The sequence below is a fragment of the Harpegnathos saltator genome, unplaced genomic scaffold (genome assembly GCF_003227715.2).
Source record: "Harpegnathos saltator strain DR-91 unplaced genomic scaffold, Hsal_v8.6 scaffold289, whole genome shotgun sequence".
NCBI classification, from domain to species: Eukaryota; Metazoa; Arthropoda; class Insecta; order Hymenoptera; family Formicidae; genus Harpegnathos; species Harpegnathos saltator.
In genome coordinates, this window is record NW_020230082.1 from 107692 (window position 1) to 123496 (window position 15805).

The 15805-nt window shown below is 49.3% G+C and overlaps 2 protein-coding genes across 2 annotated transcripts in view; both read left to right on the plus strand.

Moving 5' to 3' along the window:
* Positions 1-7: 7 nt before the first annotated feature.
* LOC105190674 (hypothetical protein) lies at positions 8-855 on the plus strand. Its single transcript, XM_011153541.3, has 3 exons — positions 8-321; positions 416-506; positions 606-855. Exons 1-3 carry the CDS (start codon positions 278-280, stop codon positions 783-785), a joined length of 315 nt encoding a protein of 104 aa, XP_011151843.1. The 5' UTR covers positions 8-277; the 3' UTR covers positions 786-855.
* Positions 856-1387: 532 nt separating this feature from the next.
* Sdc (Syndecan) overlaps positions 1388-15805 on the plus strand; it is a 99916-nt gene continuing 85498 nt past the window's right edge. Inside the window, exon 1 of the mRNA XM_011153540.3 lies at positions 1388-1746. Within this exon, the coding sequence (XP_011151842.1) occupies positions 1672-1746 (75 nt within the window). The 5' untranslated portion in view covers positions 1388-1671. The remainder of the gene's footprint in view (positions 1747-15805) is intronic.

Below are 15805 nucleotides of genomic sequence, written 5' to 3' on the forward strand. Positions count from 1 at the left end.
GAGTTCAAGTTCAGACGCCGTGAAAATTCGTCGGTAAACAAAATACGACGAAATAACGTAACGTTTCAACATAGTTTCGTAGTTTTCACGACAAAGGTTGGATTTATACAATATGGCGCCATTTTGGACGATCGAATTTCGTAGGATGCGAATTTGTTTCCTCCGTGTTACGTATAACATTTCGAAAACAATATTTATTTCTTCTATGAGTAAGTCATAACTTTCGGTATTAAATATTTCTCGCTGCATCACATATTCTATTTGATAATTGAACACGATGTTTCGACACGTCATTGAAAATATGCGTAGATCTACGCCCAGGTACTTTCCTAGAAATATGTTGAATTTACTGACAACGTTGAGACGCTTGTTTGGTTATGTCGTTGCGCTGACATAAACACGCTTTGAATCGTAGGCACGTCAGCAGAAGGAATAAACATAGCTCAGGAAAAAGTCCAGCATCACGCGACGAAGTTGCATACGAGATCGAGTATTATTATAAACAGGTGACGCGCTAAAAGTTATCCAGGAGGAAATCGAGCGACAGTTATAATATACATACACAGTGCGTGAGTTTTCGTTTGCATAATTTTATGAATGTTTAGGATAAGAAATTGCTAAGAGCCGTGAAGCAAAAGACTGAGGACGAGGTGAAGCACTTGCAGCACGAGATTCAAGTGATGCGCAACAAAATCGACGAATACAATCGCAATATAAACGAGAACCTGAGGTTCCTGAGAAGCCTAGAGAGCAACCAACCGCCCGCCAAAGATAAAAAAAATTAACTAATTATTCGTAAACGCGCACGCTTTTAGTTTCGCTTATTTTCTCCGCTCAAGACTTATTCCTTTTCGAAGAACTTTGTATTATTTTACATTTTAGTTGCCTTTTCTCTATCTCTATCTCTTACCAAGTTTCAACTGCGAATATTTACTTCTTTCCAAATTATTTCGAGAAAGAACAGCCCTCCAATAATATTCTCTCAATTTCTCTCATTTTGACGTACGATCTGGATGAAAATTTGAAATAAACACTCACAACTTTCTAATTGCCGCCTAATCGATGAGGTAATGCTAAAGGCTATCACACACATTTTCCGTAAGACGTAACGATATGGCCTCAATCAATTCACGAGGACAAACTGACACTTTGGCTGAATTTTTCCGACTATCGGAAATGCTTCTAAATCAGTGTCTCTGAACTTGTTTAATTAATTGCAACTTTGTAAAAGTGGCGCTAAATCCCGTAAGACCGATGGTCCTTGTTAATTATCGATAGTCATTGTATCACAGCGATTCGAGAAATCGCTCGTCCTCTGTTGACAGCAGCCGACACGAGATGGCATACGCGCGCCTCTCTCGGCGGCGGCTCGGAGCATGTCATGGCGACCATAGCGGTGGTCGACGACAGCGGGCGATCGTCGCGCCGCCAGTGTCTCGCGGTTCATCGATCAGTGTGGTGTGTGTCTGTCGCGTTGTTGTTCCGGGGAGAGATTTTTTTCTAGTGGTGGTTTATTCCTCTGCCTGACTATATCCGTCGCGGCGTTTTACCGGGGATTTCTCCGTTGGTCCACGCCGTTCACGCCGCGAGACTCGTGCGTGCGCGCTGATACGGAGCACGGGCGCCGTCGTCGTCGCGGGGCCCATCCGAGACCTCACTACCGGGAGAAAGATGCGACTAAGGATACACTGGGTTCTGGTTAGCACGGCTGTGGTGATCCTCGCGGGATGCAACGCTGCTACCGAGGTGAGTTACTCACGCTTGTCCTTGTAATGTAGCGAGAGAAGAGAGAAGAACGCGAACAGGAAAGATGAGAGTGAGAGAGCTTTCTCCATCTATCTCTCTCTCTCTCTCTCTCTCTCTCTCTCTCTCTCTCTCTCTCTCTCTTTCTCCTTCCTTTCTCGCACTCGCTCTCTCATTCATTCCCCCATATCACTCTCTCTCTCTCTCTCTCTCTCTCTCTCTCTCTCTCTCTCTCTCTCTCTCTCTCTCTCTTTCTCTCTCTCTCTCTCTCTCTCTCGTTCCCCTTCGCGCTGTCTTTCTCTTTCTTTCTTTCTTTCTTTCTTTCTCTCTCTCTTCGTCTCTCTTGACTGTCACATTCGACGTCTCGGTCGATCCGCTCCGAATCGAAGTATGCGCGTCATCATCAACCGCTTTTCTACTTGTATCCTACGAACTTGTATTCTACGAACGCGCTACTTTCTGCCGTTTAAACGGCGGACGTTCTAACGTACGGGCAAAGGAGTGCATGAGACGTACGTACTTGCTTTCTCGCTCCTCTTACCTCTCCGCGTTCATCGGATCGGCGTTTACGCCGACACCGTGGCATTCCTGGCGTCTCGTCTCGCACAGTGGTGTTCAAATCGGACGTTGTCGGCGGCACCGTGACGGATCGCGCGACGCGATTCAATCTCGACTCCCGTGCTTTCAGGGACTCTCTCCGCGGGAGAATGCGACGCGTCTCCGTGGACGTGTCGTTGTCGGCTTTACGTTTGTATTCGCATGGCCGAGTCGCGGACGATGATCGTGTATAACCGGAGCGCAATCTCACTCGTCCATATTGCAACTCGTACGAACGCGCCCGTTTATGGTGAGTTCGAAACACTGTTTTGGAGCGATGTCAATCACTGAATCGCGTCGACAGCGAGAGAGAGAGAGAGAGAGAGAGAGAGAGAGAGAGAGAGAGAGAGAGAGAGAGAGAGAGAGAATACATGCGCTTCTTTCTCTCTCTCTCTCTCTCTCTCTCTCTCTCCCTCTCTCTCTCCCTCTCTCTCTCTCTCTCTCTCCATCGCATTCTGTCTGCCGTGAAGTTCCGTTTGCGTAACGAGCAGACCGTTTACGTTACTCCGGAGATCGGGTTTATCCCCGATAACGCAGACCACCGTTGTGTTAGTTTTGTTAACGGCTGGCAGCTTTCGAAAGAATCGAAGCAAGTTCGAAACGAGCGCGCACGCCTTTTATCTTCGGTAATGAGATAATGAGAAAAAATAGCTTCCTATCAAAACAATGTTTGAGCAAAGTTTTGTAAGCTGCAATATGAACGCTAATTACATTACATCGTAATACTCTTGTATTCAGCTTGCGGTTTTTATCACTAGTTCACGCAGTCCCGTTAATTAGCGAACAAAAATTCGCCGTGTCGCGGAAGGTTATAACGTACCGTGTGCTTTTTGCGTTACGCGCATAGAATAATGGCCGGTCTAATAATGGCGGCTGTGTGTAGCGACGTTGACGACAGTAAATATCCGAGCAAAATATTTGCGCGTTTTGTTGCGTCAGAGCGGACCTCTCTTTTTTTTTGTGCCTTTTTTTTATGATACGTTGATTAATGGTTAGTGCAACAATTCGTAAAAAAAAAAAAAAAAAAAAAAAAAAAAAAACACGTGTATATGCGTGCACGCGCATCGATCCCGGCGAATATCATCGTATCTGGCATATCATTTTTATTGTTGTAATAATACGCGACACTGCACATACGTGCGCGACAATTATACGCGAGATGGGTCGAACGGGGCAAAAAGGAAAAAACAAATAAAAAAATGGAAAAAAGAAAAAAACTAGCAAGTGACGGCGCATCGCGCGCTCGGTAGAAGCTTCCCGACTATCGAGCGTGCAAACCATCGCGAAAGCGCGTCACTCGCGTTTTATTATCGACAAAAACGACCTTAGGGTTACTCAGGGCGGTCTGGGGTGGGCGGTGCTGTGGCGGCAGCCGAGGGGAAGGATAACGCACCTTGTTAAACCCCCGCAGCAGCCGCATAGCAAAGTTTGCACAATGATATCCGGGCGTTCGTGCCGGTTCGCGTCGGCTACAGACGATTTGCGGTGGCCGAGAGTATTTCCCCGCCGCTACACAGTTCGGCTTATATTTCGGACGGCTCGCGCAGTCCGCTAACAATTAAAACGGTTAAATTAACCCTCCGATTGCCCCGGTCCGGGCTCTTGGTTTCCGTAATTATTGAAAACGAAGCACCTCGGGGCGAGGTAAAAATCAAGCGTATTTTGTTTCCGCGAACCTACAAATATTTATTCGCATCTAATTATTACACCGGGCATGCGCCCTCAGAGAGAGAGAGAGAGAGAGAGAGAGAGAGAGAGAGAGAGGAGTGCCTCGCCGCTCCGACTCGGCGACTCTCCACCGTTTTCGATTCGCTTCGTCGAATTGTCCTCTCGCCTTTATCGCCGAATCAATAACGATATCCTGAACGATAACGCTCGTTTAGGCGATACAATCCCGAAATTCCGAATAGAAAAGGCATTACAATCTGGTATCTTAGAGTCTGCGATCCTTTCCCGGGAAATACAAGTACCTTCTCTTGTTCTCACCGCATTATTCCTTCCCCCTTGGCCTCGAGTCCTCTTCCGCGTGTGAAGATAGAAAGAGAGGAAAAGGAAAAGAACTAGACCTCGCCGAAAGAACGCGGCGCGGAATTCGGTGCGGCGGAATAAATTCCGGAGAAAGCGGGCCGGGGGGCCGGGGGGCGTGCACATAAATCCCGACATACACCGCGCTTACACGTAGTTACATTTTACAATTGTGCGACCTTTAATGCAAGCAGCGGCCAAGGAACGACCGGGGTGCCCCGGCGCGTCCCGAAAGCCGGCTGGTTTTAGTGGCCGATGAAATATCGTCGGTAATAATCTCGCTGTCTTCGCGCGGAAAATGCATTCCCCCTCGTGCACGTAGGGACGCCGCTTCTTCGGGCCCGGGTCCGCTTAACCATAAAAGGAGCTTATAAATATTCTCGTATCGCTTCTTTTCACGAACTTGCCCGTCGTAGTTGCAAAGAGAAGGAAGGCTATGAAAAAGAAGAGGAAGAAGATGGAACCGTTTCCGCGGGAAGCTCATCGTCGCGGTGCGTTTCGCGTGCGAGATCTTTGTTCATTCGTTTCGACTCGCTCGAGAGAATCGAGAAGACTCCGGGTCGAGCGTTCCGGAACGAGATCGCTTCTTCCTATAATTGGGAGGGCAAATAGGAAAAGAGAGGATCTTTAATATACGCGGAGAGCGGAGTAACACTCACTCTACGGTATCGACTGCTTCGTTTTCAAGAAACTCGCCGTATTATTTTTCTCCTACGGATCGTTGGGTCTTTCTCTCTTTCACACACACACACACACACACACACACACACACACACACAAGATAAAATTCTTGCGCGAGTATCAACTTGAGGCTCGCTCCTCGCTCTCGGATATCGTATGCACGTGCGCGGCTAATGCATTATTATGCGACAGGCAAAAGAAAGAATGCTGATCAAATTCCTGCACGATGATTAAGAGTCGTGCTCCACCATTGATACGGTTAATCGCGCTGCTCTCGTCAACCGTGCTGCACCTCGCGAAAGACGACGGAGAAGCAGCGCGAGTTGCGTGTCGTGACCTCTCACCCCTTAACCCCCCTCCCCCCCCCCTTGAGATATCGTTCAAGCTCTACGGCTTGGCTATTATACGGTAAACTGCGCAACGTCGATACGCTAGGTTCCGGGAATCCCCGTTTCTTATTATCGATAGCCGAGCGGATAGCTGAGCGATCGCGCGGGCGTAAGAAAAACCGTCGACGACGGCGAATAAACATTCGGCCGCGCGCCGCAAGATGATCGATTTCATCCCGGCCGTTATTTGCCCGCAAAAGCGGACATCGGAAATGCAACGCGGCGACATTGACGGCCAGGTGGCTCGGTAGGTAGAGATAGATAGAGAGAGAGAGAGAGAGAGAGGGAGAGAGAGAGAGGGAGAGAGTGAGAGATATGTAGCAGGTAGGTAGGTTGGGAAAACTGTCGACATCGCGATCGCTTTTCCCGCTAAAGAGAGGAGACACCGATACACGATGACGATCCACAAGCGATGGACATTAATGGCCTTTTACGGCGACGCCTGACCCGTCCATCGTTAGGTCGTGTCGGGCTTGGCCGATTCAACCAGCCGTCGCAGCACTGGCCGGAGCTACATGCACGCGCGTGTACGTGTGACACGTGAAGGGAACGAGGCCATGTCTTTCAGTACGCCGCGGCCGCGGCCTGTGTAATACGGCGCGCTGGTGTAAGTGTTGCAGCGTTCTACGCCTTTCCTCCGACGTGTATACGAGTCGATAATTGATTGACGGGAGGGACAACGACAACGACAACGACGTCGTCGTCATCGTCGACTTCATCGTTGCCGGCTCCCTTTTTTACCTCCCTCCTCTCCCTCGCAGAGGGAAGAAATTATGTGCGATTAATATCGGGTGACGGGAGCAAAACAATTTTGCCGGAAATTGCGTGTGCTCGCTGTGTGTCGAGCAGATTTTCACGGGATCGACGCCGACGGGATGAGAGAGGCTGCCGGGGCTAGGTTGGACGTATCTCGTTAGGGATTCTCGTCTACGAGCGGGGCGAGTATCGTCGCGGCGGCAACCGTGCATCTCGATTAACGTAGAAATTTGCTCAGAAGCGATATTCGTTTCACTTCGCTGGCCGAACTTGCTCCTGTTTGCTGACCGCGCGCGAGTAAATCGAGACGGATTCTGTTTGCCTCCTCGGCGAACCGCGACGGTTGTCAACTTCGGCTACGTACAAATTTTACGCAATTACGTTAATGAAAATCCCGTTGGATCCCGCGGCGACGACTGTCATCATGCGGTCGCTGTGCGGGGAGAAAAGAAGTTCTCGTATATATCGCTTGCCTTAATTGCTATCTTAATTGCAAATAATTACGCGGGAATGTTGTTGTTGCGGTTATTCAAACGTCGTCGTCGTCGTCGTCGTCGTCGTCGTGGATTTTAGAAATTCTGACTCGCACCGCGAATCTATCTCGCGCGTCGATATTTCGTTAACTCGGAAAGACTAATTAATTTACCTGCGCGCTAAACCCTAGAACGTCGCATATTCTCCCGGGTATCCGCACAGTTTGTGGGACAACTCGCCGGTTTAAGACCGCTGGAAGGTACCTCCTTATTTGGTCCGCTCGAGTACGTGAGCTGGGTCTTAACTCGCGCAGTCGTCTTCGATCAAACGCGATCTCCGAGAGCGCTGGCGAGCCAGGAGTCCCTTCGTTGAAGGAATCGCGAACCTTTTTTCCTGTAACTTTTACGAGTCGCCAATTTACGAGTCGCGGCTGAGGCTGACTCGTCGTTATCTTCATCAATTATACACGGACGCGCCGTGAGAGTCTTCATCGCATTTATTACTTCTTCACATTGTTTATCGTTATCTTTCGAGTAGATCAACTATTTTTCACGGCGCATTAAGTTTGGCTCGAAACGAGATCGCGTATACTATCGGCAGCAAAATCTCGTTCCGTTTCTCGTAAGATTGATCGAGGAATGCTATTACGCGATCTTTAGAGTGCCCTGTACGACAAGGTGGTTATTAGAAGGTTTTCGCTGCGCTCGCGCGCTGCGGTTGCGATACGTTGGAAAAGATCGCAAGTGGGTCGGCTTATATCTCAAATAATCGCAGAGTTCGCGGCGGCACGCGACTAACGAGGGAAAGAGAGGACTCCTCGGGAAGAAGGACGGAGTATCGGGGTCAGGCGGTAATTTTCGTATGAAATGCAAGTATTTCGCGAGCGCCGGCCATTGAACAAGGCCGCGAACAAGTCTCCTTCTCCCTCTCTCTTTCTCGAAATCATACGTCTCTCACTCGATCCGCATATTCCGCGGCAGTCGCGAATTTCCTTCTCTTTTAACCCCGCGACCTCTCGCCACTTTAGCTGATACATCGGTCTCATTGGCGATTGGGTAAGGACGGCTCTCTGAGGTCGTCCGGAGAATCCGTAAGGTTCACGGAACATCCTGTCTGTGTAGCGTATATTACACTGGCGTGCGCAAGCGCGTGTACACGCGAATAAACACGCGAAGATAATAAAAGGTAAATAGACGAATAGTAAAGCGGGGCGTGTTCAATACGACGGGACGGGAGCGAGCGAGGGAGTTCGCAGCGGCGCGGGGGAGAGGAGGATAAACCTTCGGGATCCTTTCCACATCCTCGTTATGATGCACCCCATCGCGTGCTTCGTTTCACCTCGATCCGTTGTTCCTGGCAGTCTTTCCCCTCTCTCCCTCCCCCCGCACACTCTCTCTCTCTCTCTCTCTCCCTCTCTCTTTGAGATAAAACTCGTGTTCGTAACGATACGATATTCCGCGCGTCCCGGATCGAAATGATTTTCCATAGAGTGTTCCTCGCGTATTCTTTATGTTCGCTCGCACGCGCGCGCACATTTCCGCTCGGGGAAAATAGTATCGCGACCGTCCGAAACCACCGGTGAAGGCGAGCCACATCAAAGGCGGTTTATATAGTAAAGGCCGTTATCGGATACTTACCTGGGGGAATTAATGTGTAACCGAAGTGCTGCTGCGCCGTTGTGTGTACGAGGAGGAGGAGGAGGAGGAGGAGGAGGAGTGTGAGCGAGCAGCGACGACGAGGATGCGCGCGAGTGCGGACGGAATGGGGTAATTGCAGCGATGAAAATTTGCATTACACCGGTGGTGCAGCCGATGTAAAAGCTAAATTACACTCGTACGCGACAAATTAACGACGTAATAATTAGCAATTATGGATTTAATCGAAACTACCTCATTCTCGTTTGGCGCTGAATGAGCGTCCCCATTGTACGGGAATCGTCGACATTACATTGTTAATGCACGATTATTGCGGCGCCTGTGTTCCTTTTTTCCGCCGGCGACATCCGGCAGATAGGTATTCGCTCGATATCGCGTGGAAGAAGTGCACTGTAGCTGAATTTTTCATCGTCTGGCAAGAATAGGGGGACCGGATGGGAAATTCTCGGTTGTAGGAACAGAAGGATCTCCGCGGGAGATTTCTAATCGCGGCCGGTTGTTTTCAGTTATTCGGGCCGAGTTTTAACAGACGAATGTTTCCGGAATGTTCGCGATAACAAAGATATCTCATTTCTCGTCTCACCGAATTTTCGCCCGCTTCTCGAACGAGAATTCGGTTGCACAGGCGCTTTTTCCCGTGTGTATACCCTGGAATGAACAGCGCGGCCGAACGTTTGAAATTTACAATTTTATGAGAGATCTTTCACATATAGAGAGAGAGAGAGAGAGGTCGCGTGCTGAGTATTCCATACACTTGATCGCAAAATGATTTAGACACAAATGACGAAGTGCCGAAACCAAAGCACCAAAGCCACACGATTGAGAGCCTCTACGACAAGCTTGCGTAGTAATCGTAGTAAATGACGAGAGAGCCAAAGTAGTACGACGGTACATTGTCGCCGTGAATGTCGGCCCTTTATCATTCTCTTATCTGATGGAGATAAGAGTTTATTACGAATGCTTGGAGTTTTCCTGAACCTCCGTTGCAATTGAGACGTTGGGTGCCACGTGTGCCGCCATTCGGGCTCCCATCATAGCCGAATACCATCAGTGATAACTCTCAATCGCGATAGCTTGATGAGCAGTATCCTATCTCATAGTGTCTAAAGCGTTTCCCAACCGAGTATACGCAACGTCGACTATCGCTTCGGTGAGTGTCGTTGCGCAGGCAGGTGTAATCGAAAGTGGTAAAACAGCTCTGCGCGACGATAAGCCAGCGAGTTGTCCACAGAGAGTTGTCGCTAGACAGACATCTGCAGAATATAATAACAATAAAATAAATATTTTTCATACCCTGAGGAAAAGAGAGTGTTTACGAAGGAGACTCACTGTGCACAGTCGCACAGTGAAAACATTCCAGTCAGAACCGTCTTGGTACGTAGCGAGCGAGTTTGCACAGTCTCGGTGATAACAATTTTATATGCGCGTATCGTTGGTGCTACTTTTCTTTTTTCGTAGAGCAACAAGGAGAGCACAGTTGGCGTCGAGAATAACTGCAATTGCGCCGACACGCGATTAATCAACCTTTTCCTCTCTCGGTGTAATAATAATATAGCCCCTGAATTGCACGTTTTCCAACTTCGATTGGAAAAGCGGGAGCCCGGATGTTCCCCCGTCGCGAATGTCTCGCGAGTACTTTTAATATTCGCGAGAGCACACACACCGCACACGTATACTCCGCTCGGGAAATCGAAAGCCGTCGTTTTCGCGCGCGGGAGCTCTCAGACAACGATTCATTGTCTCCCAGGCGACGGCAGCGAGTCATTTTCGCCGCCTTCTTACTTGCGTCATACTTTAAACCCGCGGCTCCCGAAAGCTCCTCCGGCTTGCGCGCACGCTGTAAGGTCGGACTTTCGTGAATTTCGCTCGGTTCTTGCGGCATTACGTGCAAGTGGATCGCGCCGCCGCCACGTACCTTCCGCGTTTGCACGGATTCACGGTCTAAAAGTCTCGAGGAACCCTGCCCGCGGATTTTTTCCCTATCGCCCTGAGAGAGAGAGAGAGAGAGAGAGAGAGAGGGGGGGGAGGGAGGGAGGGAGGGGAGAGAGAAAAGGGGTAGCGAGCACGAGCGGACGTCTCGCGTGGAAATTGGCTCGTTATTCTTCAGTTTTCGCGCGCCGAGAGCTTCCCGGGCCCCGAAAAAACTTTCATCCATCTTGCTCAGGCTGTCTCCCACGGGCGACAAGTGCGGCCTGGCGTGTGCGAGGGCGCGTCCCTCCGGCTTTTCTTCCTTCTTCGTCAGCTTCTCGCGATGCACACGCATTTTTACTTATTATTATCGAGCTCGCGATCCGTCAACGAGCGCAACGCGACGCGAGGCTGAAGAAGCGAGAAGAAGAAGAAGAAGAAGAAGAAGAAGAAGAAGAAGAGGAGGAAGAGAAGGCGTGAGGAGGCGAAAAGAGTCGCCTGAAGCCGCGCCTAAAGCCGAAGCCGCGCGCGTTTAGGCTACATTTCGGCGGTTTTCCGCGCAACGATCGAGCCGCTCGCGGTGAAAGATCGCTTTTACCGCCGATTGTGACCGCACACGTTCGGCGGCGGCAACCGGGGCGACCGCGGCCGTGGCTCTGCGGCGGTGGCGCGTTCGTATTTCAATGGATCAGCGACTCGAAAGAATCCGGCCAATTCTGCCGGGAATTCCGCGCGTTGCCGCGCAGGCGAATAAAACAGTCGCCGCTTTGATTCGAAATAATTTGGCCGAGACTAACGAGATGCAACGCGCCCGGACGCGCGCTTGATGCATATTTATGCGACAGATTCGACGGACGTTGCGTTTTGCATATCGCCCGGCATCATCGCGTTGCTTTATCCGTTTATTGAGTCCCGGCTACATCAAGGACCGGTAAAGCGCCCTTTGAGGGATGTCGAAAGGCGAAATTGCGAAATGGCCGACGTTAAGATGGATCTGGTGACTTCGCTCGACGCCGGGATCGCGCTCTTTCCTTTCCTTCTTCCTTCTCTGCTTTCCTACATTTATCGCGCGCGCAGCATCCGCTTTTTTCCATTCTCTCGCTCTCGTCTCTCGGACTTACCGAGAGAGCGGGTCGTGACACACGACCTTCTTCTTTTCACGATTCTTTCGCGAGCACGGGACGCTTGAATCGTGGCAATTAACTGGCCGAGCGAAGAGACACGCGCTTCCTAAGTATCACGGAGAAATTTGATCAGAGACTTTTCTCGGCACGCGAAGCGGTGAAATTGAACACTGACGGATGATCACTGTTAGCTAGCATCGTGTACATGTTGTTTAGCTCGAGCTCGTGAGAGAGTCGTTCGACTTTTACACGCGATCGATACTCGAGCGCGAGTACACGCACATGAAGTCACTTTAAGACGGCTCTTACAATCGTAAGTTTCCAATTCGACTTCTTACATCTTCGTTATTAGCCAGATTAGTTAGGTTCTGTTTGATTTTTCTTTCTCCTCCCCTTTCTTTCCCTCCTTCCCTCTTTCTGTCTGCGTTTCTCCCTTTCTCGTCGATTTCCAAATCTGCCTGATAGAATCCGACAAATTGAGATACCCGTTTCGGCGCCACGGACCGTTTCAGCGATTTTCCACCGCAACCATCGCCTCGTTCTACTAGCCCGGACTATAACGTCTTTCTTCCCCTCCTTCTCCTCCCCCTCCCTCGCGTCTTTTTCTCTTATTTCGCGCACGTATCCCGATGATTGCCAGCTCAGGAATACCTCGAAGTTTATATAGCTCTAATACATCAGGAAATTCCTCGTTACACGGCGACTCGATTCTTCGATACGGGGTCTTCGGTCGGCAATAATAATCCCGATGCCTCTCCGTCTCGTTCTTTCAATTTCGAGCCGACTTATAGCCGGTTCTCTCTCTCTCTCTCTCTCTCCCCCTCCCTCCCTCTCTCTCTCTTTCTCTCTCGCTATACCACCGTGTTCATCCTCGCCGTTCGGCGACAGCTTCTCTCTCTCTCTCTCTCTCTCTCGCGGCACACGACCGACAATTACTCGTATCTCTCTCTCCTTATGAAACTTAACGTAGCCGCCTACGATCTTCCTCCACTCGCTGGAAAGGATAAGGCTCGCCTCGGCGCGCCGGGATTCTTCGGATTTTCTCGAGCGTAACAAAAACGCAGGAAGTGATTTTCGACCGGTCGCCAAGCGCCGCAAGTATATATTTCGAACGTCGTCCCGTTTCATTAAACGTTCTCGCGGCCGGAATGTCGCAAATCCCGCCGACATGTCGGCCGAGACGAGCGCTCTCTCGTCCTCTTAATGAACTTATTTTTTTCCCGTTTCTTTTTTTCTGTAATTAAACTTTTCTATTAGATTACGCATTTGTCGCCGCCGCCGCCGCCCGCGCCGTTGTCGTCGAAATAATGTATCGTGTATTCATTTGTACATACGAGCACACACACGCGGCATCTATCTCGCGTACGCTCGAGTGAACGAAACTTTCTTCCGATGCTCCGAAAGTTCAAGCAATCGACATTACAGTCTCGATTTTCCTACTAAGAGGATACTTTCCTCAGGAGATGCTTCTCCGAGATGCGCAAATATCCTTACTAGATGCTCAGCAACGGATAAGATTCGCATTCGAGTTCGAATCGCATTGTTATCCCGCATAATTCAAATAAGAATTGAAAACTGAAATGCCAAAGTGCTCCTCCGCTAACTTTGCCATTGTAATATAATTGCGAAATGTTGCCGGGCAAGCGGGCGTTGTCGCTACGAACTTTTCTTCTTCAACGGGGATGCCACTGTTTCTCCCCTTTGTGTCCGACCCGGACACATTCGCTAGGGGGTGTGTGTGTGTGTGAGTGTGTGTGTGCAGGCTGATTTAAATTACTCCGGCTCGGCGGAATTGCCCGATTTCAGTCGGATTTTAATTAACTCGACATCGATCGATCTGTCGCCGATGATAATGATGCAAGAACCCATCTGCGAATATCGCAACTTATAGATATTTCGAATACTTGTCCCGCGCGAACATCTTTGGAATATATTTCGAATATTTAAAGTAGACACATGTCAAATACGCAATATATTCCAGATACTTCACAGCCTGTAGTAACAGGCATAGGGACGCGATAACAAACATGTGAAACACTAATTTGAAATATTCGATTGCCACCGGCATATTTTTCGTCTGCGCGCGCGCGCCTCTCGTACTCTCGTCCTCCGTTTCAAAGAGTTATTCCGGAAAAAGGGTGGAGAACCGCGCGGGGGGAGATACCCGTTTTACTCGTCACTATCTAACGAATAGAGACAACGTTTGATAATTTGAAGGGAACGAGGTTAATCGCCTTTCTCTCGGAGCGCGCTTCAGCTCCGAGCGCAGTTCGAAAGCTCCGATAAGGGGCGTCTCGTCTCGAGAGAACATCCATGTTTGGTCCAGTCTACCCACCTATGCACCCACAAACACCAGCTCACCCACTCGCGCCCACGCATGGAAAGTCTCCGCCGTCTCTCCTCCTTTGCCCTCCCTCCTCCCTGCCCGTTCCTCTCGTGTGTTGCGTAAATATACAGCGCGTACGTTTGAGGCGCGGGTACGCGGTCGCGCGCGTGTCGGTGATCCTCGAAAGAGAACCGGAGTCGGGAACGACGGGCTCTCCTCTAACGGTATTCCGCAGCTCGATTAGAAACCGAGAGGAAAAATATCGAAATTCTTTCGTTCAAATAGAATAGATAACACTGCTTTGGAGAAGATGAAACAAGCAGCGAATTTTTCTCAACAAGGAATCAATATACTTGATGTGCAATATAACGATAAAGCTAAAAAGATTTTTAGGCTAGCCATTAATTAATCATTATAAGATATAAATTTTTGTACAAACATATATCTCAGTTATACGATACACAATATGATTGCATTATTTAATTTACAATTTTTTCTGTGTATATCTTATTATTCGAAATAACTTTCTCTTAATGTAAAAGTGCATGCATGAGTCGTATGAGTAAATATGCTAGTATTAGTAGCCATTGCGCGAATAACTTTTAACGTTTTTTTATTTTTTTCTCTCATTACAGACGGAATAATTACGTACGTTGCACGATGTCAAAATGAAAGGCGTTGCAGCCGTATTTTTCGTCTTTCCACGGTCATTCACCGACGTGTTTTTACATGCGTTACGCCTCGACGAAATATTATATCGCTGCCTCTAATCTACTCCTAGACTTTCTTGCCTGCGTCTAATATGGTCGCTCTTATTGAGTGACTAAGCAACGGGAAATTTTCGATAGAAAAACAAACACGCGAGCAATATCTTGCCATAAAAGTCGCGGTTCCGCAACCGTCGTCGTCGTCGTCGTCGTCGTCGTCGTCGTGAACGCTCCATCATTTGCCACTTACAGATGGATGAATCGCCAAGTGGCGTTATATCAGCTCGACGAGACACGAAAAATCGTCCCCCATCGGTGACCGAGAATATTCCATTATCGCCCTTTTCGCACCGCGTCGCTAGTCACACCGAACCGACGATGATGCATGATGCGTATGCGCGGCCTCGCAGCAACGCGAATTCATTAAAGTTGATGCAACGCGCCGCGACGTGACTAACAACGATGACTGTTTCTCCGTGTGAGCTCCGGGAACGGACCAAATCAACTGTGATCATCATCGAGTCACGTCGCCATCCGTCTGTCGGTGATCCGTTGCGGTTTTTAACACGCATAACGCGCGAACAAGCGCAATCGCACAAACACCGATCGCCCGCGCAAACGTCTCTCGTGCGCGCATTTGCATTCGAATACTTTCGACGCTTTCAACCGATATAGATTTCGACTCGGGTCGAAAAACACGGCTCGTGAGGAGACGAGACCACGAGAGAAAGAGAGACGCGATGGCACGGTGAGATACGTGGGTGAGTCTTCCCCTTCCTCCGACGCGACCACACCTTGGCGAGCTCGCGACATGCGAGAATTAATTAAATTAAATGCGAATACATACTCGGATAACAATTGGAAATGTTTGTACATTAAGAAAGATGAGAGGAGGGAAAGGGAAAGGAGAGAGAGAGAGAGTGAGTGTGAGAGAGAGAGAGAGAGAGAGAGAGAGGGAGAGAGAGAGAGAGAGAGAGAGAGAGAGAGAGAGAGACATTCGCACACAAAGAGACCGGCCTCGGTTTCGACGAGGCGGTTGCGTCGAGGCAAAATTGTGATCCTACTTTGGACCTCCATATTTTGTTTGGTACTAATTTACCGCTAATTTCAAAGTCTTTACGTGGAAATCGCGTGATATATTTTGCTTCCAAATGATGGTGCGCGCGCGAGTGCGCGCCGACGGTTGAAATGCCAACCTCTCCCTCGGTGCGATTTTAAACGTGCACAATATGTTTTGACGAGAGATTAACGAGACTGTCTCTCGCACATTCCTGCTACACGTAGGAAAGGCTCGTTACACGAATTCTCTCTGGCTTTCCACTTCCTCCATTCCTCCGCGTCTCCCTCTGCCTGTCTCTCTCGTTCTCTTCATCCTTCTGCTCTTTCCTGCCGTTTCTCTCTTTAAATCTCTCTTGCCTGC